Source organism: Garra rufa, chromosome 24 (genome assembly GCF_049309525.1).
Source record: "Garra rufa chromosome 24, GarRuf1.0, whole genome shotgun sequence".
Classification (NCBI taxonomy): Eukaryota; Metazoa; Chordata; class Actinopteri; order Cypriniformes; family Cyprinidae; genus Garra; species Garra rufa.
In genome coordinates this window covers 24831754-24857408 of record NC_133384.1, presented here as the reverse complement: position 1 = coordinate 24857408, position 25655 = coordinate 24831754, and the positions used below count along the sequence as shown (strand labels likewise).

The window sequence follows — 25655 nt, the reverse complement described above, 5'->3', positions numbered from 1 at the left end:
ATGAATATTATATATGCATGGCCGTTCAAAAGTTTGGGACGAGGCTTGTTAAGGCTATATTACTTGGTCCAAAATACAGAAAAAAACAATACTATTGTGAAATATGTGTTTCCATTTTAATATATTTTATGATACTATTTCCAGAATTCTTTGAATACTTTTGAAAAGTTAAAAAGAACAGCGTTTATTCAAAATGGAAATATTTTCTAACAATATTTGACCCCGGACCAAAAAGAAGAGTCATAAGAGTAATTTTATACCCTTATATAAATAAGCTTTCCATTGATTTATGGTTTGATAGGATAGGACAATATGTGGCAGAGATACAACTTTTTGCAAATCTGGAATCTGAGGGTGAAAAAAAAAAAATCGAAATATTGAGAAAATCGGCTTTTTAAGGTGTTGCTATATTTGCAGTATAAAATCTTTACTTAATATCCTAATGATTTTTGGCATAAAAGAAAAATTGATCATTTTGACCCATACAGTGTTTTTGGCTTTTGCTACAAACATACCCGTCCTACTTAAGACTGGTTTTGTGGTCCGGGGCACATATAGGTTTTTGCTATCACTTTTTATAAATTTAACACATCCTTGGTGAATAGAAGTATTCATTTCTTTCAAAAAACGAATAAAAAATAACTAACCACAACCTTTTAAATGGTAGTTTATATTGTTACAAAAGATTTCTATTTTAAATAAATGCTTTTCTTTATAATTTATTTATTAAAGAATCCGGAAAGAAGTATCATCGGTTCCAACTAAATATTAAGCAGCACAACTGTTTCCAACATTGATAATAAATCCGCATATTAGAATGATTTCTGAAGGATCAAGTGAAACTGAAGCCTGGAGTAATGATGCTTAAAATTCAGCTTTGCATCACGGGAGTAAATTCCATTTTAAAATATATTTACATAGAAAACAGCTTTTTACATTAAAAAAAATGTTTCACTATATTACTGTTTTTTGTTTTTCTGGATTTTGGAGCAAACAAATGCAGCCTTGTTGAGCATAAGAAACTTTGAAAAACATAATTTCTATTTATTTCTAGTTCTGCATTTCTCTTTTAATGCTTGTTCTCTCACAGTCTCGTACTCTGATGGGAGGGCGCTCTGAGAGAAATGAATACCTACTGCTCCATGCTTTCCATGAGAAGAACTTCATTGTTCCAGACAAACAGTTCTTCAAGAAGCCACAGCAAGATCTGGTATCACCCCCCCACCGTTTGTTATTGCTGCTATCACACCATTTTAACCTTAACTGATAATTTACCTGAATTTTTTCTTATTTTAATTCTGTTCTCAGGCTGAGGATGAGGATATTGACTCAGGGAAGGGCAAGTCTACCAAAACAAGGAAGAAGGCAGCATATGCTGGAGGTCTGGTGCTGGACCCAAAAGTTGGTGAGTCACAGTGTCTTTGTGCATATCATTGCTTGGATTTATGTTTGCACCTCCCAAATCATCTATTTTTATCTTCTTCCATCAGGTTTCTATGATAAGTTCATTCTCCTGTTGGACTTCAACAGTTTGTACCCCTCCATCATCCAGGAATTCAACATCTGCTTTACTACCGTTGAGAGAGGAGCGACCAACGCGCAGAAGAAATCTGAGGTGCGTTGGTTGGTTTTACCTGCGTGGGTATGTTTATGTATTTTGAGCTTGCATTAAACTCTTTCATGATTGCAGGAGGATGAAGATGAGATTCCCGAGCTGCCAGATCAGAGTCTGGAGATGGGCATTCTTCCCAAGGAAATTCGAAAACTGGTGGAGCGTCGACGACAGGTCAAGCAGCTAATGAAGCAAGCGGACCTCAATCCCGATGTCTACTTGCAAGTAAGTACAATCTCAGGCAAGACTTCAATGCCTTTCTGTATTGATAACATTGTCTGTTTGGCGTTTTTTGTTCTGTCTCTGCCAGTATCATATTTTTGTTTTAAAACTCTAAAGAAAAAACTGTATGCATGCAAGCATTGATGAATCTTCTCCCATAGTATGATATTAGGCAGAAGGCCCTGAAGCTGACTGCTAACAGCATGTACGGATGCCTTGGCTTTTCATTCAGTCGCTTTTACGCCAAGCCTTTGGCTGCATTGGTCACTCATAAAGGAAGAGAGGTATGTAACAGTACGCAATGCTATATTTAATGTGTATGCCAGATTCTGTTTAGATCTACTCTGTTGAAAGGGAACATAATGAACTTGGCCTTTCCCTCACTTCTTTCTATTTAAATATCTTATATCATTTACTTTACAGAAAACTTGTGTTTTTAGTTTTTTTCTGGGTTCATATTCCTGTATGAGATTGTAAATTGCAAATGCATGCATTTTTAAAAGCAATTTTTGTCTGCATTTTGATTATACCATTATACAAATGACTTTAAAGTAGATATTTTTTAAGACTAAAAGCAGCAAAACATCCATATCTCTTATCTTTTTTTTAAACATTTAAAAAAGGGAGAAGGTGCTTTTTAAATCTTGTTACTGGCTGTTTTTTGTTGTTTGTTAACTTTGAGCACTTTTTGTGTCTTGTAGCTGTTCTGCTGCAATGTTATTTTACAAATATTTATATACCATTATATACTACAGTATTTATTAATATTTTGAATAAACATTTAATTTTATGTATTCGGGTTCTGTTAATTAAGGATATTTTAGTTTTAGTCATTTTAGTACTTCAACTCAATTTTATTTCAGTTAGTTGCCTGATGCAACATTTCTAATTTGTCTAAATATAACACTTAATTTTAGTACTTAGTTTTTTTTTTTTTTTTTTTTTAGAAAATGTAGCCATTTTAGTATTTTAAGTTTGAATAATTTTGTTGTGCTTTTGTCTCTTTTTTAACATTTCTATATAGTTTAATTTTTTTATTTAGTTTTAGTAATTTTAGTCCTTAATTTTATTTCATTCAGTTTAAAAAAAATTTTTTTGGCAGAATTTATCATTTTAAGTTAATTTTAGTATTTAGGTTTTAGTAATTTTGTTGTGCTTTTGTATTTTTTGATTATTTCCATTTAGCTTTTTTATGTTGTAGTTTAATTAATTTTAGGACCTTAATCAATTTTATTTCAGTTAGTTGCTAAGCAACATTTCTAATTTGTCTAAATCTAATTATTTTAATTTTAGTAATTTTAGTACTTTAACTCTACTTTATCTCAGTTTTTTTCATGTGTTCAGGTAAATTAGTTTTTTTTTTTTAATGTAGCAACAATTTTAAGCTAATTTTAATGTTTAAATTTTAGTAATTTTTTTTTATGTATATATATTTTTTTGGCTTTTTTTTTTTTTATTTATTTTTTTTTTTTACTCATTTTAGTACTTCAACTCAATTTCATTTAGCTGCAGAAGCAACATTTCTAATTTGTCTAAATATAATATTAATTTTTGTTCTAGTAATTTTAGTACCTAAACTCAATTTTATTTAATGTATTCGGTTTTTGTTGAAAAATTTAGTAGTTTTAAGGTAATTTTAGTATTTAAGTTTTAGTCCTTGTTGTGCTTTTGTTTTGTTTTTTTGTCTGTTTAGTTTTAAACTTTTATATTTATCCTTAGATTTAGTCATTTTAATTTTACTATTTAAGTTTGACTAATTGTGGGTTTAAAATGTGCTTGTCTTTTTTGTAATATTTCTATTTAGTTTTAATTTATATTTTAGTTTAATAATTTTAGTACTTCAACTTTTATTTTAGTTAGTTGCCTAAGCAACATTTCTAATTTGTCATTTCAGCCTTATTTTAATTGGATTTGTAATAATTTGAGTTTTAGTTAACAATAACAATGCTGAAGTATGACTTGTTCGTTTCAATATAAGGTCATAAAAGGAGATGTAAAATCATTATGCAGTGTTAACTTAGTTTAAATTGAAAAAAAAAAAATCTTATATTTACAGATACAGATTTACATAAAGTACATACCTAAACCTTTTATTCCATATCTTGCCATTCATTAACGACAAGTCCCCTCCCCATCCAGTAGAGGGCAGTCTAAACCCATCCATAAAGGCATATCCATGTGAGCTGCTCCTCAGGCTTCTGGCTCGGATTTCACTCACCTCCTCATGAGCCTCTGTTCTCTTTTGTGCTTTAACCAATTTGACTTGATCTCTTGTTCCTTTTATGCCACCTCCTTGGCATGATTGCCGGCTACCTGCTCTTGACTTTAATGAGACCAGACTTTGAAAGCCCACTGGGGTGTAGCAATACAAACGACGACATATTCATGCTCATACCCCTCTCCCTTCTTCCACAGTGCTGCTGGGCGGTGTGGGGCATTGTTTGAAATGTGGGGGGGGGGGTCAATAATTACAATCTCTTTGCATTAGCCCCAGCATTCAACACACAGGTTTTTACAGCCTCGTTTGTTACAAGAAGAGCTACCAAAAGAACCAATAAATTCAATGAGGGGGGAAAAAGGAAAGCTTGAAACTTGATTTTTACATTTGAAAATGCAGTTCCGCAGTGTTTAAACCACTTCACTGGAGTTTGCCAATATTAATACGCGATTCTTCATTTCTGCGAGCCCAGCTTGACTCAACAACCTTAATTACTTTGATTAGTCTTATTGTGATACATATTCTTCACTGTCAACCAGCATGATGCCAAACTGTACGCTTGGATGTTTTGGTCGAGATCAATGGGAAATAGAAGTGGGACGGTAGCAATAAATACTCTCAAATACTTTCTTTACATTGACCCTGACATTAGTGGCGTGATTTGAACGCTTGTGTATTCAGTTGCCGTTTATATTTTGATTGAGTGGCTTCTTTATCTGTTGAGAACCGTGTTAGCGATAGGCTTTGGTATTACGGATGTCATTTTTTCCATGGCGATAAAGATGCTTGATTTGGCCCGCGTTCGGATGCCCTCCGGAGCTTCTCGTCTTTCCTGATTGGCCTACGGTAAGGGGATCTGGACAAGCCCCTCTGTGATTCTCAGCTTGTTGAAATATGCAGGTTCTCAGAGCCGTGATGGAGATGACGGCTGTTTTGCACCAGCGTCTGAGCGATTCAGTCCGTTTCAAACTTTTAAGAGGGCAAGAAGTCAAAGAGGCAATTTTCTTTTTGCGTCTACCCTCGGTGCCAGACACGCAGAACGTGGATCGTAACCGTTGTCTAATTTGACAATTGGGTTTTATGATCGTCAAACACTAAATCCTGTCAGTCAGATGGTGCGCTGGCTTCGTCTTCTGATGGATGGCCTGCTGTCTGCACCATCATTGTTTGGGATAAGAATTACAGGCGCTCTGCTTTTAATAGAGTTAACTAATGCTTTCTGAGAAGCTAGCTTAGTGCTAACCTGCCATAGGGGTGTAAATTCAGCCAGCAGGTGTTGTAAAGTTGGTGGAAGTCTAGAGGTGCTGCAAGGGAAAAGGTTTTGAGCTTTATATGCTGGTTGCTTTGAGTGAAGTAATAGGGTCGGTTTCTTAAAGCAGGGTTCGAAAATCGCTCAACTCCTAAACCGTTAGTCACAACCTCAAGTGTCTTATGTTGTTGGAATCCTTAGCTCACGCCTTAGATTTGATCGTGAGCCTCAAAAGGTTCAGGTATTTTGCCTTTTTTGAAAAGCCTACTTTTGCAAACTAGTCCTAGATTTTTTGGGGATGCCAAAACATTCAAAAGGGGCAGGGCCACTTTTAGTAAAATGCCTGTAACTCCTAAATGGAATGAGATCTTCGCCAAGCTCTGAACACTTATATAAGAGCTCAATCTGAAGTCACACAAAACAAATTGTGGAGCTTGACAGCTTGGTGCTAATAGGGGGAAAAAACATAAACATGGCTATAACTGTGCAACCATTTCTTCTTTTATCATGAACATTGGTGTGCACGGCCTTAGTCCAAAGTGCCACAAGTGTCTATAAGGACATTTGCGTATCTCAAAAAACATGGCCACTATTGGCCGACGATATTTGAGCATTGGTTACACAAGGTTAACGAAAACCGTTCGGAACGAAACTCTGTGGGCCTGTTCAACTCATGGCCCCAAAGGTCTGAGAGAAATTTGAAAGAAATCAGCATTTGAAAGCATTTTTCAAGGATGTAAATGTATGTCGCGCAATTTTTCGCACATACAATATTTGTATGTAAGGGTTGTTTAGGAGAGGGGCCTGTCCAAATTTACCTAAAATCCTATAAAGCTGAAAGGAAAACTCAAAACTTCACGAAACCTGGTGAGCACATGTGACAGGTGATTCTAGGCAAAAAATTGTTTTAATTGTCAAATGGTTGCACTAGTTGAGCTACTTCCTATTTTTACCCCAACACAGTTCCGACTACACAACTCTGAATATAAAATACTGATGCAATGCCACATTGTGTGGCTTTTGGTTGTAATTTTCAGTCAAAGAGCAGCAAGACAAGCGATGCGAATTTTCACTGCTTTCCTAGTGATAAGAAGAGGAGAAAAGAATGGGAAGATGCCTGTGGACGAATAAAACCTCCCTAAGACCTGCGTCTTTGTCTAGCCCTGATTCCTCTTAGGCTTTTAGTAGACCACAACTACTAAAAGAGCTTACAAACAGCAGAGACAAGAAAGGCTAAATGCCATCCTGGCAGGATGTAAACATGCCAACCCTTGTCATGACGCCGCAGCCACTAAAGGAGTTTCTCAGCGTTGATTTCACTCGATTTTGAGGGAGTTTAAACTCCTTGTGGATCAATGGAACAGAATTTGGTTTAAGCTTACGCTTATATCCATCACCACCTGTAAGCTTTTTCAGTAGCTGTGGTCATCATATCAGTATTTTATTTTCCGACTTGTGTTGTGGTTAAAAATAGCAACAGGTATCACCAATAGCTCACGGAGTGCAACTAATTGATGTCATTGAAATAATGGCGCCCCCCCCCCCATAGTTCAAAATATGTATAAAACTATGTTGATTTTTTTTTAAATAACATACATCTTTAATGGGTTTTCTACTACATGTTTTTAGTAAGACAGATCATTTATGTTGTATTAAGTCATACAAGCCTTGACTGATTTGTTTTGAATCCAGTGTGGAGTTTATTAAAACTAGTTTAAGCCGCTGTGGTTTAGCTCATTTTGCTGCATGATAATTTGGGGAAATCCCCCTGTGGGCCTGTTAGTAAGAGCCGTGTGTGTTTAGCCTTTACTAGCGCTTGTGAAGTGACGTTCTGTGGCCCTTGACCTTTCCAGGGAAACATTTGTTCTGGTGCGAACCCTGTACTCCCCTGGTATGAAATGCATGCCATGGAATAGGCGTTTAGGGTTTCATGCTGAGGGGTCCGTCCTGATTGATGTGCCTAAATTTTATTTTCAGCTCTTTGTGCGGCGGCCAGTGTGAAAAGCGGAGCTTCAGCTGTGGAGCTGGGGAGGGGGTTTGGGTCTGGGGTTAATCGAGTGATGTTTACAACTTCTGTCGCTACGGACTGCTGATGGTTCTGGAACGTTAGTCAGTCTGACCTCTCACCCCGCCTTGCTGCCAAGCGCCGGACTCCTCTTTACCTAGTTTAGACGAGTTTAGAAAGGTAAAACAAAACGTATTATGCTGTCAAGGATGCCATGTGCCACCAATTCTTCAGATCTCAAGCGGCTGTCGGGTGAGTTAGGTGTCATCTGGGTAAACATTGTTTCCTTGCTGCTCTCTCAGACGACACGTCCAGTTGTCCGAATCACAACGGTCATTTTTAACCTTCCCAGAATAAGATGTAAGTGCCCTCCTCCCCCGTTGTAGGCATTGTTGCACGCACCGTTTGACCCTGTGGTCTTTTGGTAGGGGATTTGCTCCTGATATCACTGGACTTAACAAATAGTCACAGGGCCCAAAGCATATTTTTGGATTTGGGCGCGAGATGCAGCCGGCCTCGTGTAGCTTCGCGTTCCTCACACAAGTTCCTTCAAGAGCTTTGCACCTTTTAATTTAGGCCTGCATCGTGAGTGAGGTGTTATTCTTAACTAATGCCTTCTGCAGACTCTTTTAATGTTGTGTTTGATTTAATGATGTACGTTTGCTGCCTGTTTCCACATTTAGCTTTAGTTTAGCTCTAACGTAATAGTCATATTTCTCAGAGATTCTGGTTTTACTGTTGTTAATGAATAGGTGGGAAGAATCATGTTGCCCTGCATGTGTTGAGGTGTCACTCAATTTTCCAATGATGTAGTTCAGTAAACTGTAGACCACAGTGTTGAGTTGCACCGCAGCCTCCTGTGGGAATAAAGCTGAACCGCTTGTTGGTACTCAATTAGAATAAACATAATAGCTACATCCATCATCCCTTATTTTGTGCCCCCCAAAATGCCTTTTTAGGGGGAAAATGATGATGATAATAATAATAATGGCAATGATTGTTATGGTAGATTAGTGTTTTATTTTTAATTTACTTAGACAATAGTGCAGTGTTAATTATGACAGCAAATTGATTTAGTTTTAGTCATGGCCTTTGACTAAAATGGTCATCTGAATTGTTTCAGTCTAGTTTTAGTTGACTAAATATCAATATCAAGATTTTAGTTTATTAAATCAACAGTGAATTTAGTCGGCTAAAATCTAATGGGTTTATTTACAGTGTAATGCATTTATTAAGCATTTCTCTAAAATTTCCAAACTCATATAGCTTTCATATTAAGTTTTTATCATGATATACACTGATTTAACTGCGGTGACACAACATGCCTTTATATTAAAATTAATAATATAATATAAATAAATTTAGATTAATCTTTCTTAGGGCTACTTAAGGGATTCAGTCAAGACTAGTGAATGATTTCTGTCTTTCTTTTGTTGCTTGATTAACATCAATGTCTCGGACAAAAGCAAATAAATTAGGCTGCTGTCCCTTTAAAACCGAATGCATGGATGCAATGTACTGATACATGTCCGATATTCTCCCAAATGTTTACATTCACATAAAACGTAATTGACCGCGTTTACATGAATATTCGTCAAAACTGAATTTGATTTCTCTTTTGCATCGTCAAATTTATCTGTATGTCTGCTCTTCTCTAACTCCCAGATATTGAAATTTTGAAACTTTTTATGAGACGTGCAGCAAGTGTTTGTTAGCTGAATAGATTAATAGGCAATCATACAGTTCATATACGCATTTAACCTTGTAACCATGCAGCACGACATTTTCATAGTTTTATTAGTTGACGAAACTGTCTAGATTTTTGTCATAGTTTTTTCATTCAAAACTAGTTTGTTCATCATAGTCTTGTTTTTGTTGGTGAAAAAAATGTTGGCGAAAAAATTGCTAATTATTCATCAATGAAATTAACACTGCAATAGTGTAATATTTTTATAAATATTTTTATATAAAAATGATAAATTCTCAAATTATAAATTCTTAAATTCTGGCCGGTAAATATTTTTGATTTAACCCGAGAGCTTTCTGATCCTGCATAGACAGCAATACAAGTGACACATTCAAGGCCCAGAACGGTAGTAAGGATATCATTGAAATAGTTGATTTGACGTTAGTAATTGAACCTTAATTTTATGAAGCTACAAAAATTCAACCGTTATTTAACCGTTTCTTGTTGAATGCATCGTGGTAGTCTTGTGAACGTGCAACAGAGACACGGAAGAGAAAAAATTATTGAATTAAGTTATTTTTGCTTCACGCAAAAAGTATTCTCGTACCTTCATAAAATTAAGGTTGGGCAGGGTCAGAAAGCCCTCGTATTAAATTAAAAGATCTTAAATTGTGTTACGAAGATTAACAAAGTTCTTACGAATTTGTAACAACATGAGGGTGAGTAATTAATGATAGAAATTTCATTTTTGGGTGAACTATCCCTTTAAGTTTAATTCATGGTTATAGTTTAATTTAATTAAATATTTTATTTCAGTTAGCTTTTAGTTTGTTATAATAACCCTGCTGTCAACCAGCCCAAAATGTTCTCACACTGGCCCCTACCGAAATAAAGGTCTCGTAGCCCGTGTCGGGTTATTTGTGCCGTATGAGAAAATAGTGCATCAGTGTGTAACTGTATGTCAGCTCAAGCTCATAATTCAGAAACAAGATCTAATAAATTTTGTTGGGAAATATTGATCAGAGGTATTATGTTGGGGTTTGGAAAGGGGACGCTGTGCTCTTTTTAGTGGGATATTTTTACCTCCAGCACTAAATGCCAGGCTGCCCGCTGAAGTGATTTCAGGCGGTCGTATTAAATCAGAGAGAGGATTTGCAGCGATATTTTACCCCTTAGAGCTCAGGGCCCACGTGATCTGCCCTGTTTGCTTCCACAAGGCCTATGCGCACCTGTGTTGCATAAATGTGTCTTTATAAATGACTGTCATTGTTCTGTTGTCTTTGTGCGTTTGCTTTAGATAATGATTTTGCACATTGTCAGGGAGATGACTTTGTTATGCGGCCACTACCTAAAAAATGTGTTTGCATGATACGAGGGCAATTCATTTTTGAGCGTCCCACTGTGGTTTAAATCTGCCTCTGTGTGTGTGTGCTGAGTGTGTTTTAGATCCTCTGGGCAGAGGATAGAGAGATGACAGCGGACGTATTTCACCCTGACAGTGCAGTGTGGCTGTTGCTATTTCAGTCAGAGGACTGTCATCCTCAAAATGCTTTTCAGCAGGACGCTTTTCAAAACAATCGTCACCAGATACTTTCTTTTACAAGGTTTCTGTACCGCTCCAGGGCTTAAAATGCCTGCTATGATGTGCACCGAAGCCATCAGAAGGCCAGATGCCCCCGGCGAGCAAATGGCACCACGGGGCAGGAGGAATGAACTGTTTACGAGAGCAGCCGTAGACTTTTCGTAGAGTTTTTTTTTTTTTCTCTATAACCATTCCGCCGCCCGCTTGAAATGGTTGGGAAGAGATAAATGAACGTGTTAATGACAGACCTGTCGATTGGGGCAAAAAAGATGAGGGCCTTATGGGTAGACAGGGGGCCAAGCGCTCCTGTCCTGTCAGTCAGTGCGATCTGAGCCAGTTGCTTCAGTTCATGGGTGGTATTTTAACACCATTTTAACTTTAGGATGCACTGCTTGGTATTGCCCTCCATTAAGTTATTATTGGAGTCAATTTGAAGTAATATGCATTTGGAATGACTTCCCTAAAGTGATTGAAATTGAATATTAAATAGGTTAAGATTTAATTTAATCCATCAGCATGTAATTGGGTAATAGAAAGTAGGTTTTAATATGATTTCTTATTTATTAATCTAATGTTGTCTTTGGCTTTGCATTATTGCATTTAAATGAAGAACAAATGCAGTTCATTAGTAACATTACAGAAGCAAGTAAGTGAAAAAAATAAAGTGTTTACTGATGCGTCAAGGAAGAACAATTAGTCAGGCGTTTTTTCTCAGATGTGTGTGTGACAGAGGCATTAGTGATCTGATGGTAGGATCTATAATGACCCTCCTCTGACTCTTTGTCATGTCACGCTCCAGATGTGTCCCCAGGCTTGTGATAGAGAGGGTCTGGTCCCCTTTTGCGTCTTTCTAACGGGCGGCTTTTGCTCCGTCACAGCCGCTAATTCACTGAGCCTTGTAATTACAGTCCACTTTTGTCACTTCTGCCCGCAGTCAGACAGGGAGCTGAGAAAAGGCTAAATGGGGCACTGTTGGCCTGCTGGACAAAAGTACAGAATGTCAAACATTTACAGAAGAGTTAGAGCTGTCTGTGTGTTTTGTGTTTTCTGCATTGCTATTCAGGGACAGCGGCATGGCTAAAAATGAATGTGACGTTCGTGCTCATTGGTGAGCTTGTGGTGTAAATTAAATGTAATGAGCTAAATTTCGTGGGGACCAAAAAAAAATTTGGCCGTAAAGAAATAAGCTTTTACTTTGCATCTTTGCTGGCACATTAAAAACAAACACCCTGTCATTCAAACTTTTGGGGTCAGTACTATTTGTGACCCGTGCTGGCAAAATAAGTCGGAATGCACACAGTCTAATTTTGAGCTACAGGCAGAAGAAGTGAAATATGTCAGGTTTGATTGAATTTGAGGTTTATTAAGCCCTCTTTTTGTGATCCCAGTGCTCCAAATAGTAAATAAACATCTAGAATGATCCTTATTTGCATGTTTCTATTTTCTCTGCTCACTTCTGAACAACTTTGAAGTTGTACGTCTATTGTTGCAAAGTACAGCATTCCAGGTTTGTGAATATTAATTTCGCTGACTAACATTTTTAAAGCGCGGGTATAAGACGCAGCTTTCTGAGTGCACGAGATTTCCCTTGAAAGTACATTATTATGAAGTCTTGACGAGATTTACACAAACATAATCGGTTATGTCTTACATGAACATGAACATAACATTGTATTAGATCCATGCATTACAGTAGATCTTAATATATAATATAGATCTGTCTCAATGTTAAACATTAAAAGAAAAGATGGAAGCGCTCACTGCTCTTGATTTAAACTACTGTTAATTTGCATCTTTATTCTTATTTTTAGTAACAAAGATGAAAGTATCTATATTGTAATTAATAATATAGCAATTATTGTTAAGAAAAAAATTTGAGGAAAATATGCAATGTTGCTTGGTGATTTTGGAATCTTTAGAAAACTTTAAAGGGATAGTTCACCCAAAAATGAAAATTTAATGTTTATCTGCTTGCCCCCAGGACATCCAAGATGTAGGTGACTTTGTTTCTTTAGTAGAACACAAACAAAGACTTTTATCTCAAACCGTTGCAGTCTGTCAGTCATATAATGGCAGTCAATGGAAGCCATGGCTTTGAGAGTAAAAAAAACTGAAAACTGAATGGTATTTATATCCTTTTATTTTATCTTTTTTTTTTTTTTTGAGCCTGCTCTTTGTTGCACGCCAGCTATTATAAACACTCAGGACAGTTGGACATTGCAGTGGATCAGAGGTAAAAAATTATATAAAGGCTGTTAGGGTTGCAAAAATGTCCCAGATAACATTTTTGGAAACTTTCCAGGATTTTTTAGAATCTTCCTGGATTTTTTTGAAAAGTTTCCGGAAATTTACCAGAAATTTTCCACCCCATTGCGACCCTAAATGCTGTTCAGTTTCTTGCACGGACTGATTGTTTTGTGTGTTAAGACCTCAGTGTATCGTCGCAAGCTTCGGGGTTTAATTTGGTTTTGTCTGTGTATGAGTTTTTTTTTTTTTTTTTGACCGTGGGTCCTATTGACTGCCATTATATGACTGACAGACTGCAACGGTTTGAGTTAAAAAATCTTTGTTTGTGTTCTACTGAAGAAACAAAGTCACACACATCTTGGATGCCCTGGGGGTAAGCAGATAAACATCAAATTTTCATCTTTGGGTGAAGGTATTTTAATGTAGTATTTTTATGAAAATAATACCCATTTTAATAAAAATGAGCTCATTCCAACTCATTTTGCCAGCACATTTATTTATTTTTTATTTATTTTTTTTTAACAAAATTGATGCTTTTATTCATTAACCATCATTAAACTGATCAAACAGATCATACAGACATTTATTATGTTTTAAACTGAAGTACTGGCTGCTGAAAATTCAGCTTTACCTTTACTGGAATAAGTTACTTTTTAAAATATATTGAAATAGAAATGTTATTATAAATTGTAATATTATATCTCTTTATCACATGCAGTCTTGGTGAGCATTAGGAACTACTACTTTCAAATTTTAATCTGTTTTTTCACTTAAAGGATTAGTTCAGTTCCAGAATAAACATTTCCTAAAAGTGATATACTTTTTTACCACAAATGGTCATCTTGCACTAGCTCTGTGATGCACATGTGCGACTTAACACATTACGTAATCATGCAGGAAAGTTCTCACGAAGTTGTTTGTCTGTGTATTTTTAGTAAATATCCGATCATTTCTCTAGATAAGACCCTTATTCTTTGGCTGGGATTGTGTAGAGCCCTTTGAAGCTGCATTGAAACTGCAATTTGCTCCTATTGAAGTCTACTATATGGGGAAAAAATCCTGGAATGTTTTCCTCAAATTCAATTTTTTTTCGACTGAAGAAAGTCAGACATCAACATCTAACACGGGGGTCAGTTAAACTATCAATAAAAATGTTAATTTTGTAAGTTAACTAATCCTAATAGATTTTAAAAAGTAATATTGTTTTAATATAGTATATAATGAGGTGTCGTTTATTTTAAAAAAACAGTTCAGGCATAGAGTAGGTTTACTTTCACGTGTTGGGGATTCAGAGGAAAACCCATGCTGGCTGGACTCCGATGTCAGAGGCTCTGTCCCTTCTGTATGTTTACCCTCAGATGTGTCGGTCGGCATGTGTTTTAAGACGAGCCGCCTCCGCTCTCATATCTGAGCCATAGTCAAATGACTTGTCTTTCAGCTCTATGGCCACCCCCCCCCCCCAGTCTTTTTTTGTTGTCATAATACACCGACATACAGTACAGTGGCCATGGAAACATATGCAAACATAATCTCATCACTGTAGCCTCTTTCCCTCTCTGTGTTGCTTTTTTCCTGGTGCCTCTATCCCTCCCGCTCTCCGTTTTCCAAGTCTCTGTTAATATCTGACTGCATCAGCATTAGCGGTGCAGCTAAATGAACTGTGTAATACAGTATACAGTTGCATTGCTAAGTAGCTGTAACTTTATGGCTCTCTGTGAAGTAAACTCGCACCTGCTCAAAGTCAGAAACACTCTCACACAGACAAACAGATGGTGTATCAATTTAAGTGTGGGCTCTAAGGGTACCGCTGGAGAGCCTGGTGCGAAGCACAGACAGAGGACTAGAGCCATCACAGCCTTCTGGGAAGTCTCTTTGATCCCACCTAGCGTTCACATAGATGAATTGTGCATTATATTTAGGGGTGTTTGCTACTGTTGTTCATACATAGGGTTATGGATTTCAACAAACCCTTAACCCTATTATTAAACGTCAAATGCTTTTGCTTTTTGAAGACTAACAGACTTATTTTTACCTAGTAAATGTCTGAAGGCACTCCAACAGCAAACCACACATAACAGATGTGTAATCCTGCTTAATTAGTCATGTGTTTTTGTGTGTTTTGGGGTGACCTTGGCTATGTTGGTTAATGCCGACAGCTATTTTGTTATTACTCAGACCTGACCTCCTACTTCCCTCTGGGAGGCATGTTACACCTCATAAAGCATGCTTAAGTCCTGCTCCAGTTTCAAGGAGTGGAGCTTCCCGTGCTCTGAAATAGCCTCGTCCTTGTCCCTCTGAGGGCTTGGGTTTGGCTATGGTGTGTGTGTGTGTGTGTGTGTGTGTGTGTGTGTGTGTGTGTGTCGGGGGGCATGAATCCTGGTGTCTTGCTCGATTGCTGTTGACAGGCTGCAGTGTGTCCCTGTCTCTTTGAGGCCTCAGATTAGCGCCCCTTATTTCCCTGCCGAAACCCCCACCTGTCCGAGTCCCTCTCCCATAGAGGTCACCCTGCATGCCAGCACAGCAGTTGTGGGGTGTATGTTTAAGGCTGGACACCCTGAGTAAACAGTCGCTGTTATTATGACACTTCAGATATGTACGGTCTCTGTCTACCTGTTAGTGTCTGCAGTGGATTTGTCACCTTTTTATCATTTTTGAGGCCACTTGCAAAGTTCTAAAGTAAAAAGGTGACAGGAAATTGGGTGGAAATTAATGTTTTAATGCTGGAATATTAATTTATAAATCAGAATTTGATGAGATTCCGAATATCTTATGTAAGCCAAAATTCCGGTTTTGAGAATTCCAATAATGACACTTATATGCCTGTATTCCTTTACTTTTTTGTCATGTTAAATGCTTATTTGGAATATACGCTGTAATACAATACTAATTTTTATTGGTGTGTTCAAAACATCCAAAAGTAATTGTGGGTGTAAGGAGTCAGCATGAAATTTTTTTTGATTTCCATTTTATTATTCTTTTGTTTTTATCTTATTGTAATAAAATAAATTGACTACCTTTCAAAAATGTTCTTAATTTAATTTGGATAATTTTGAGTCAGCAAGATTTTTATTTTTGAATTAATACTTTGTATATTCAGCAAGGATGCCTTAAATTGATCAAGTGACATTAATAACACATTTATAATACAAACTAATTACTTTCAAATAAATGCTGTTGTATATACTGTTTATGACATTTATTTGAAATTAGTTTAAGCATAATCAGCATTTAATGCTTTTGAATGTGCTATTTATCAAGCCTGCATTTGAGCCAAAATACAGCAAATCAGTAATATTGTGAAATATTTTTACTATTTAAAATAACTGCTTTCTATTTAAATATTTTTGTTGTAATTGTAATAAATGTAATTTATTCCCATGATCAAAGCTACATTTTTAGCATCATTACTCCAGTCATTAGTGTCACATGATCATTTTGAAATCATTCTAATATGCTGATTTGCTGTTCAAAAAAAATATATTATCAATATTTAAATATTTATTTATTTATTTTATTTATTTTTATCTATATATATTTAGGACTCTTTGAACATTATGCACAGTACCATTCAAAAGCTTGGAGTCTGTATAAAGAAATTATGGAAATCAAAAGTGAAGATAAAAACATTTGTAATACTACAAAAGATTTGTATTTCAGATAAATTCTGTTTTTCATCAAAGAAACCTGAAAAAATTCTACTTGGCTGTTTTCAACAATGTTTTTGAGCAGCAAATCATAATATTAGAATGAGTCTGAAGGATCATGTGACTGGAGTAATGATGCTAAAATTTCAGCTTTAAAACCACAGGAATAAATTGTATTTTAAAATATATTCAAATATAAAATCGTTATTTTAAATAGTAAAAATATTTCAAAATTGTACTGTTTTTGCTGTACTTTGGATCAAAGAAATCCCGGCTTGGTGAGCAGAAGGGACTTCTTTAAAAAAAAATATCTTACTGTTCGAAAATTGGTATATTATTTTAAATATGGATTGTGATGTACATGCAGTCAATGGGAGCTGTGATTCAAATCTGTATTTCCCAAATTAGCATCTTGACTCTAACCACTAAGACCCTTTTTCCTTATTTAACCTCTGTTTATTTTTTCTTTTGCCTCTTATGTATTCTTTTTTTCCTTTTGCGCTACACTTCTACCTCCCTCCGTCTGCCCTTCATTTTTTCCTTTTGTCTGTCTCTTTATTTTTCTCTGACAGCTGTGGTTTACATGGGTCTCCCTCTGCAGCTGGACAACCCTCCCCTTCTCTCAGTCTCTCTCTTTTTCTCGTCATGCAGTCCAGTGGTGATTAAGACTATTAGGCCTTATAATGACTCTGCTGGTGTGTGGGTTTGGAGCCCCATTTCAGTGCAGCTAATAGACCTCTTAGCCAATTATCCTCCATTTAGAAGCAAATCACAGAGGCTTTTTCTCTCCCCCTTTGATAAATGTTGAATTACTGAATAGATTTGCTAATTAAATTCTTTGTGTGTTTTGCATGTGCGAGTCTTCATGTTCGTGTGTTTGAGTTTATGCATGTGCGGTTTTTTCCCGCGTAGTATTTCTTGCTGATAAATGTATTCACCGAAGTGAGTGGGTTTGTTTGACGTTCCCGTTTGACCGATTTGAAACCGATATTGTTCTCCGCTTGCTGTGTTTAGTGTTTATTGTGTTTCCCGACTGACATGCGGTCTTTTGTCTCCTGCAGATTTTGATGCACACCAAAGAAATGGTGCAGAGGGTGAGTCATGATTGGTGTACGTTACAGTAATAATTAAGCGGCACTTGCCGTGTTTGTTATTTGTGAGCCGTGCGTGGGTTTGACGGTTTACGGTTCTCCCTCAGATGAATCTGGAGGTCATATACGGGGATACCGACTCCATCATGATCAACACCAACAGCACCAATCTGGAGGAGGTCTTCAAATTAGGAAACAAGGTGAGGTTTTATGAGGAGAAGGGAGGGGGGCACGTCTCACAGAAAAATGCATTATTGGATTTTTAAAGCTTGAATGAGTCTGACATTAATGATTGAAACAGTCAGGAGAGAATTATTCCAGCCATTCAGCAATTGAATAAATGTGTCTGTGTGTGTGTAGGTGAAAAGCGAGGTGAACAAACTCTATAAGCTTCTGGAGATTGACATTGATGGCGTGTTTAAGTCCCTTCTTCTGCTGAAGAAGAAGAAATACGCAGCACTGATGGTTGAGCCTCAGGGAGATGGCAAATACACAACTAAACAAGAGCTCAAAGGCCTGGACATTGTGCGCAGAGACTGGTGTGACCTGGCCAAAGAGTGTGGCAAGTCAGTACACTGAACTACAGCTCATTAGCCCTATCAGTGCTTAATAAAGGCAGTAATATAGTAGTAGTCTTAAAGGGACAGTTCACCCAAAAATTTAAATTCTGTCATTAATTACTCACCCTCATGTTGTTCCAAACCGAGACCTTTATTCATCTTCAGCACACAAATTAAGATATTTTTGATAAAATCTGTGAACTTTTAGATCCTGCGTAGACTATGACACGTTCAAGGCCCAGAAAGATAGTAAGGACATTATTAAAATAGTCCATGTGACATCAGTGGTTCCACCTTAATTTTACGTAGCTATGAGAATACATTTAGCGCACAAAGAAAGCAAAAATATTCTTGTAGATTCATAAAATTATAGTTGAACCACTGTTATATGGACTATTTTAATGATGTCTTTACTACCTTTCTGGGCCTTAAACGTGTTAGTTGCGTTGCTGTCTATGCAGGATCTAAAAGCTCACGGATTTCATCAAAAATATCGGTAACACTTTACAATAAGGTTCATTAGTTAACATTAGTTAACCACATTAGTTAACATGAACTAATAATGAACTGCACTTATACAGCATTTATTAATCTTTGTTCATGTTAATTTCAACATTTACTAATGCATTATTAATTTTTTTTTAACATTAGTTAATGCAGTGTGAACTAACATGAACAAACAATTAACAACTGTATTTCCGTTAACTAACGTTAATGAAGATTAGTAAATACAGTAACAAATGTATTGCTCATGGTTAGTTCATGTTAGTTAATACATTAACTAATGTTTAACTAATGAACCTTATTGTAAAGTGTTACCAAAATATCTTAATTTGTTTTTCTGAAGATGAATGAAGGTCTTACAGGTTTGGAACGACATGAGGGTGAGTAATTAATGACAGAATTTTCATTTTTGGATGAAATATGCCTTTAATCCACTGTATGAAGTCTTTGTAATAAGGTTGTGATTTCCATTATTTATTTATTTTTCTTTTCATCTAGTTATGTGATTGGTCAGATTCTCTCTGACCAGAACCGTGACACCATCGTAGAGAACATTCAGAAACATCTGATTGAGGTTGGAGAGAAAGTGGCCAATGGCAGTATTTCACTCAACATGTTTGAGATACACAAGGTAAAGCACTGAAATGGAAACAGGCTTTTCACAGATTCGTTCGACTATGTATAACAAAAATATCTTCACTGCTAGTTGAAAGATTGGAAACCACAATGGTGTTATGGGAATTATGTTGTGACTAAAAATTGTTTATACTGTATATACCTTTCAAAAGTTTGAGGTCTGTAAAAAAAAATACAGTAAAAAGGTAATATTGTAAAATATTATAATTTAAAATAACTTTTACAGTATATTTTAGAATGTAGTTTATTCCTGTGATGGCAAAGCTGATAATTCAGCAGCCATTACTCCAGTCTTTAGTGTCACATGATCATTCAGAAACCATTTTAATATGCTGATTTGGTTCTCATTAAATATGTCTTTATTATTATTCCTTGTTGAAAACAGTTGTGCTCCTTAGTGTTTTTGATAAATCTTTTCCCCAGGGTTTTGTAAATATACAAAGTTCAAAATTACAGCTTTTATTTTAAACACAAATATTGCGTTACAGTTACTAGTTCACACAAAAAAGAAAAATCTGTTAATTACTCACCCTCATGTCGTTCCAAACCCGTAAGACTTTTGTTCATCTTCAGAAGACAAATTAAGATATTTTTGATGAAATCCAAGAGCTTGCAACTGACATGTTCAAGGCCCAGAAAGGTAGTAATGTCATCATTAAAATAGTCCATATGACAGTGGTTCAACTATAATTTTATGAATCTACAAGAATATTTTTGCTTTCTTTGTGCACAAAATGTATTCTCATAGATTCATAAAATTAAGGTGGAACCACTGATGTCACATGGACTATTTTAATAATGTCCTTACTACCTTTCTGGGCCTTGAATGTGTTGTTACCATCTATGCAGAATCTGAAAGTTCTCGGATTTCATCAAAAATATCTTAATCTGTGTTCTGAAGATGAACCAAGGTCTTACGGGTTTGGAATGACATGAGGGTGAGTAATTAACAGAGTTTTAATTTTTTTGTGTGAGCTATCCCTTTAAGATCATGGGAACATAATTTCCTACAGTAGGTGTCTCATAAAGTGTGTTTAAGGGAATAACCAGTTTTTTCCTTTCAGTCACTAACAAAGGATCCTCAGGACTACCCTGACAAGAAGAGTCTCCCCCATGTCCATGTTGCCCTCTGGATCAACTCCCAGGGTGGGAAGAAGGTTAAAGCAGGCGACACTGTTTCTTACATCATCTGTCAGGTAAGCAACCAGTGTATTTGTACTTCTGACTCTAAAAACTGGCAGTAAACCCACATTAACCTTCGCCCGCTGCCTGTGTTTTTCTCTGTTAGGATGGTTCAAACCTAGCAGCCAGTCAGAGAGCATATGCACTGGAGCAGCTTCAGAAACAGCCAGGACTCAGCCTGGACACACAGTACTACCTGTCCCAGCAGGTGCACCCAGTGGTGGGCCGAATCTGTGAGCCTATCGAAGGCATTGATGCAGTGCTAATTGCTACATGGCTAGGTGAGACAGTCTGTCTGGATCAGAATTCATTATATTCTGCCAGATAGGATGTTTAATTTAGGATCGGTCCCTTTTTTTTAACTCTCTTTGCCATAAAGAGCAGCATATATTCCAATACCGATCTTGGATTAATTGTTGTTTTTTAAGTTCATGAAAATGAACAAACCCTTTATTTAGTTAATTTCATTTAATGTGTTTAAATTTTATTACTTATTTATTTTTAATTTTATTATTAACAATATACAAACTGGAATGAGAACATGAAAAGATATTTATTTTTATTTAATAAAAATGTTAAATCTGAACATAATTTGTGACACTGGACCACAAAATTAGTCTTAAGTAGCATGGGTATATTTGTAGCAATAGCCAAAAATACATTGTATGGGTCAAAGTTATCTATTTTTCTTTTATGTCAAAAATCTTTAGGATATTAAGGAAAGATCATGTTCCATGAAGATATTTTGTAAATTTCCTACAGTAAAAATATCAAAACTTAAACTTTGAAATACAACTGTATCGGCGATTTTCTTAATACTTAGATTTTTTTTGCACCTCCAGATTCCTAATTTTCAAATAGTTGTATCTCAGCCATATATTGTCTTATTCTAACAAACCATGCATCAATGGAAAGCTTTATTTATTCAGCTTTTATGTATAATGTATTAAATGTAGTAAAAAATTGACCCATAAAACTGGTTATGAGTTCCAGGGTCACATTTAACTGACTTTTTTAGGTTGTTAACAAACCATTCATTAATAATAATTTAAAATCTATTTTATTTTTATAATCTGTTTTAAAATATTTTAAATTTTCATTTATTCCTGTGATAGCAAAGCTGTATTTTCATCAGCCGTTACTCCGGTCTTCAGTGTCACATGATCCTTCAGAAATCATTCTGAATTATTAAATTTTTTAGATTAGGTTAAGCATTTAGATGGTTTCAAAACATTTCAGAGCATTTAAAAATCTCAAGCATATATATTGTTTTCTTTTGCCTGGCAGCTGAGATCCCATTTACCCCCCCAGATGGAAATTCAGTTTCTTTAAAAAGTCTATGAACCCTGCCACTCTGTCTCCATGACAACAGACCATGGTTGTTTGGTATCCTGCAGTCGGGTCCAAAACTCAGACACTAATTCAATCTACCCACCGTGTTACCAAAACCAAGTAGCTGGTTTCCTTAATTACTTAACAATTAGCAACACATTTACGCTACATTTCTTCTCCAGAATATCCTGGGTGAACTGCTTCTCACATAGTCATGTAAAACAGTCTCACAATACATTCTGTGTCCATTCCTAACTACAGTTCACACACCTCCCTGTTCCCTTGGCCGCGGATATGCGTGACATGCCGCATGTTTACCTGTAGATGGCAGCAGCACTCGGGTGTCAGCGGGTTTGGATCCTCAGAGACGGCGGTTAATCCCCGAAGTCTCATAGTCAACACTTACTTATGTGCTCATTTATTCACTTAGCCAAATTACCCAGGGGGACGTAGGCTGTTTTTCCGTGCTCTAGTAGTGTTCGGTGTCACCTGGGGGGATTAAATGGAGATTCAGCTGCTGTCTCTTAATGATTTGATGATCTCAGCTGCCTGGGAAAAATCGGATAGCTGCGCTTTCTCTACCCCTCCTCTTTCCCCTTATTATGTTTCCAGTTTATTCTTATCATTTGCTAGTCTCCCTCCTCTTGCCTCCTGCAGCCGTGCCATCTTCTCTTTCTTTTAGTCCCTCTATCCTCTTTTACCACTCTTTCCATCACTGTCCTTGCATGCGTGGCGTTATCGCCAACACACCGGATGTGCATTTCAACGTAGAACGTCTCAAACTTGCACTGCTGACTTTTCTGTTTACAGTTGAGGTCAGAAGTTTACATACACCTTGCAGAATCTGCAAATTTTAATAATTTTAGCAAAATAAGCTTTAGTACTGACCTGTATAAGGTATTTCTCCTGAGAGACCTTTACATATAGTCCACAAGATAAAATAATAGTTGAATTTATAAAAATGACCCTGTTCAAAAGTTTACATTCACTTGATTCTTAATACTGTTGTTACCCGAAGAATCCACAGCTGTGTTTATTTGTTTAGTGATAGTTGTTCATGAGTCCCTTGTTTGTCCTGAACAGTTAAACTGCCCGCTGTTCTTCAGAAAAATCCTTCAGGTCCCACAAATATTTTGGTTTTTCATCATTTTTGTGTATTTGAACCCTTTCCAACAATGCCTGTTATTTTTGAGATCCATCTTTTCACACTGAGGACAACTGAGGGACTCATATGCAAGTATTACAGAAAGTTCAAACGTTGGCTGATGCTCCAGAAGAAAACGCTATGCATTAAGAGAACTTTTTTTTTTTTTTTTTTTTACTTATTTTGTCTATTGGGAAACATGAAAGTATCTTCTGTAGCTTCTGAAGGGAAGTAGTAAAATTGAAAAATATATATATTTAGGCAAAATAATAAAAATGTACACATCTTTGTTCTGTTTCTGTTCTGTTTCTCATCAGTGAGTGTTTGAACCTTCTGTAAAAATTGCATATGAGTCCCTCAAGTTGTCATCAGTGTGAAAAGATGGATCTCAACATCAAAGTCATTGTTGGAATGGGTTCAAATACACACAAATGCTGAAAAAACAAAGAATTTGTGGGACCTGAAAGATTTTTCTGAAGAACAGCGAGCAGTTTAACTGTTCAGGACAAACAAGGGACTCATGAACAACTATCACTAAACATAAAAAACACAGCTGTGGGTCATTCAGGTAACAACGCAATTTTAAGAAACAAGTGTATGTAAACTTTTGAACAGGGAAATTTTTATAAAATTAACATCTTTTATTTCAAATATCTTATTCAGGACAGTACTAAATAAAAAGTAATATGCATTTTGTATGATGACTCTTATTTTGCTAAAATAATTAACATTTTGCAGTTTCTGCAAAGGTGTATGTAAACTTTTAACCTCAACTGTAATTGCATACATATGTCCTTGCTTTTTGATGTTAAATGTGGAGCTTGTGGTTTGAGTGTTTTTAAAAAAAAAGAGATTCACTTAAACTTTTCTTTACTACTCATCCAGGACTCGACCCAAGTCACTTCCGAGCTCAACAGCAGCATCAGCGTGAGGACGAAGCGGACAATTTTCTAGGTGCTCCGGCCCAGCTAACTGACGAAGAGCGCTACCGCGATTGCGAAAGGTTTACTTTCACTTGCCCTGACTGTGGCACCGAAAACATCTACGACAACGTGTTTGAAGGGGCGGTGAGTTATCAGCCCTCATTCACATCCATTAGCAGACCTGATCTTATCAGTCAGCAAAATGCCAAACGCTCCATCCCGATTCGTACGTTTCTCACCGTTCAATTGCGTCCTACCTTAACTTCCTGTTAAATATTGTGTAATGACAGGTAACAATAAATTTGAACGGCGCAGGTGATTACTTCCTCTGCTTCAGGCTTTTACCGGCCTATTAATTTCAGAGCCACACACTTTATTTATAGAGGCTTGGCAGAGCTGGGCAGGGGGGTAGAGCGAGAGAGAGAGCTTTTGCCGGGGTATATTCCTGGAGCTCTTCAGTACACAGGATGTCCGTCATACTCCAGGCCGAGGTCAGCGGGGGCTAGAGGAGCATGTGTAATCTGCCTCTAATTAAGGGTCCGCACACACACACATGCTCATGCACAGCTTTCTCTTGTCCAAGACTCATAAAAAGTGACATTGACCCCCCCTCCACTGGGCTGATCTCTGTCCTCCTAGATGTTTGGAGATTTTGCACGCTCCAGGCCAGGGAAGACTCTGGGAAAAACCGGTTGGCATTTATATGCGCTATAACTTTGATGTGTTACAAGCACTAATGAACTTTAATGAGGGTAGGTGTCATGTTTAAACTGACATGAATGAAAACAAGGCTATGAATGTGGTACAGACGTATCAATAGATTTGCACCATTTAGTTTTTTTTGTTTGCATATGTTTCCTACAGGGTTGTGTTTTTGCAGACACTGACCTCCAATATTAACTAAACTTGTTTGTTTTCTTTCTTTCTTTACTGATCTTACTTAAAGTACCGATCTTAGCTTGTTAAGTTTTCCTCTGAAAACTTACACATTTTAACTTATGTTTTTAAAACCAATTTAGTTACCATTACAACAAAACTGTTACATATATGTAACATATCTTCAACTAGAATTTTTTTTTATTAAGAAAGTAAGTGAGTCTGACTGATTCAGTAATTCAAACTTATTTAAAAAAAAATCCTCTTTGTTTTATACATATTTTGGACTATTTGCATATATTTGCACCATTATTTCGCTGATGTCAAATGGTACACTCAGTGAGCTATTGGCACTACCAGTTGCTATTTTTACCACAACACAACTCAATAAAAAAAAAATAATAATGATACGATGCCATATTCAGCTTTTGGTTGTAATTTTCAGTTGGAGGGCAACAAGAAAAGCGACTTTAAGTCTTTACTGCTTTCCTAGCAATAAGAAGTGGAGAAAAAATAGGAGAATGCCTATGGACTAATAAAACTTCCCAAAGACCCGCATCTTTGTTCTCATCACTTTAGTCCTGATGACTGAGGCTTTTAGTCGACCACAGCTACTGAAAGAGCTTACAAACGGCAGAGACCAGAAACACTAGATGCCATCCTGCCAGGATGTAAACATGTCAATGCTTTTCATGATGCCGCAGCCACTGAAGGAGAATCTCAGTGCAGATTTCACTTGATATCAAGGGCATTTAGACTCCTTGTGGGAAAATGATGGTATGGCATTTGGTTTAAGCCTACGGTTATATCCATCACCACCTGTAAGCCTTTTCAGTAGTGGTGGTCATCGTATCAGTATTTTATTTTCCGAGTTGTGTTGTGGTAAAAATAGCACCAGTAGCTCACAGAGTGCAACCATTTCACATCAACGTAATAATGGT

At 36.5% G+C, this 25655-nt stretch overlaps 1 protein-coding gene across 1 annotated transcript in view; it reads left to right on the top strand.

Moving 5' to 3' along the window:
- The window catches only part of pola1 (polymerase (DNA directed), alpha 1), a 64122-nt gene that overhangs the window by 9869 nt on the left and 28598 nt on the right, over nt 1-25655 (top strand). The window contains exons 22-33 of the mRNA XM_073830499.1: nt 1091-1210; nt 1309-1405; nt 1491-1615; nt 1691-1837; nt 1996-2118; nt 17528-17560; nt 17665-17757; nt 17918-18123; nt 19120-19252; nt 20322-20453; nt 20546-20720; nt 23801-23982. Coding sequence (XP_073686600.1) covers nt 1091-1210; nt 1309-1405; nt 1491-1615; nt 1691-1837; nt 1996-2118; nt 17528-17560; nt 17665-17757; nt 17918-18123; nt 19120-19252; nt 20322-20453; nt 20546-20720; nt 23801-23982 — 1566 coding nt within the window. The remainder of the gene's footprint in view (nt 1-1090; nt 1211-1308; nt 1406-1490; nt 1616-1690; nt 1838-1995; nt 2119-17527; nt 17561-17664; nt 17758-17917; nt 18124-19119; nt 19253-20321; nt 20454-20545; nt 20721-23800; nt 23983-25655) is intronic.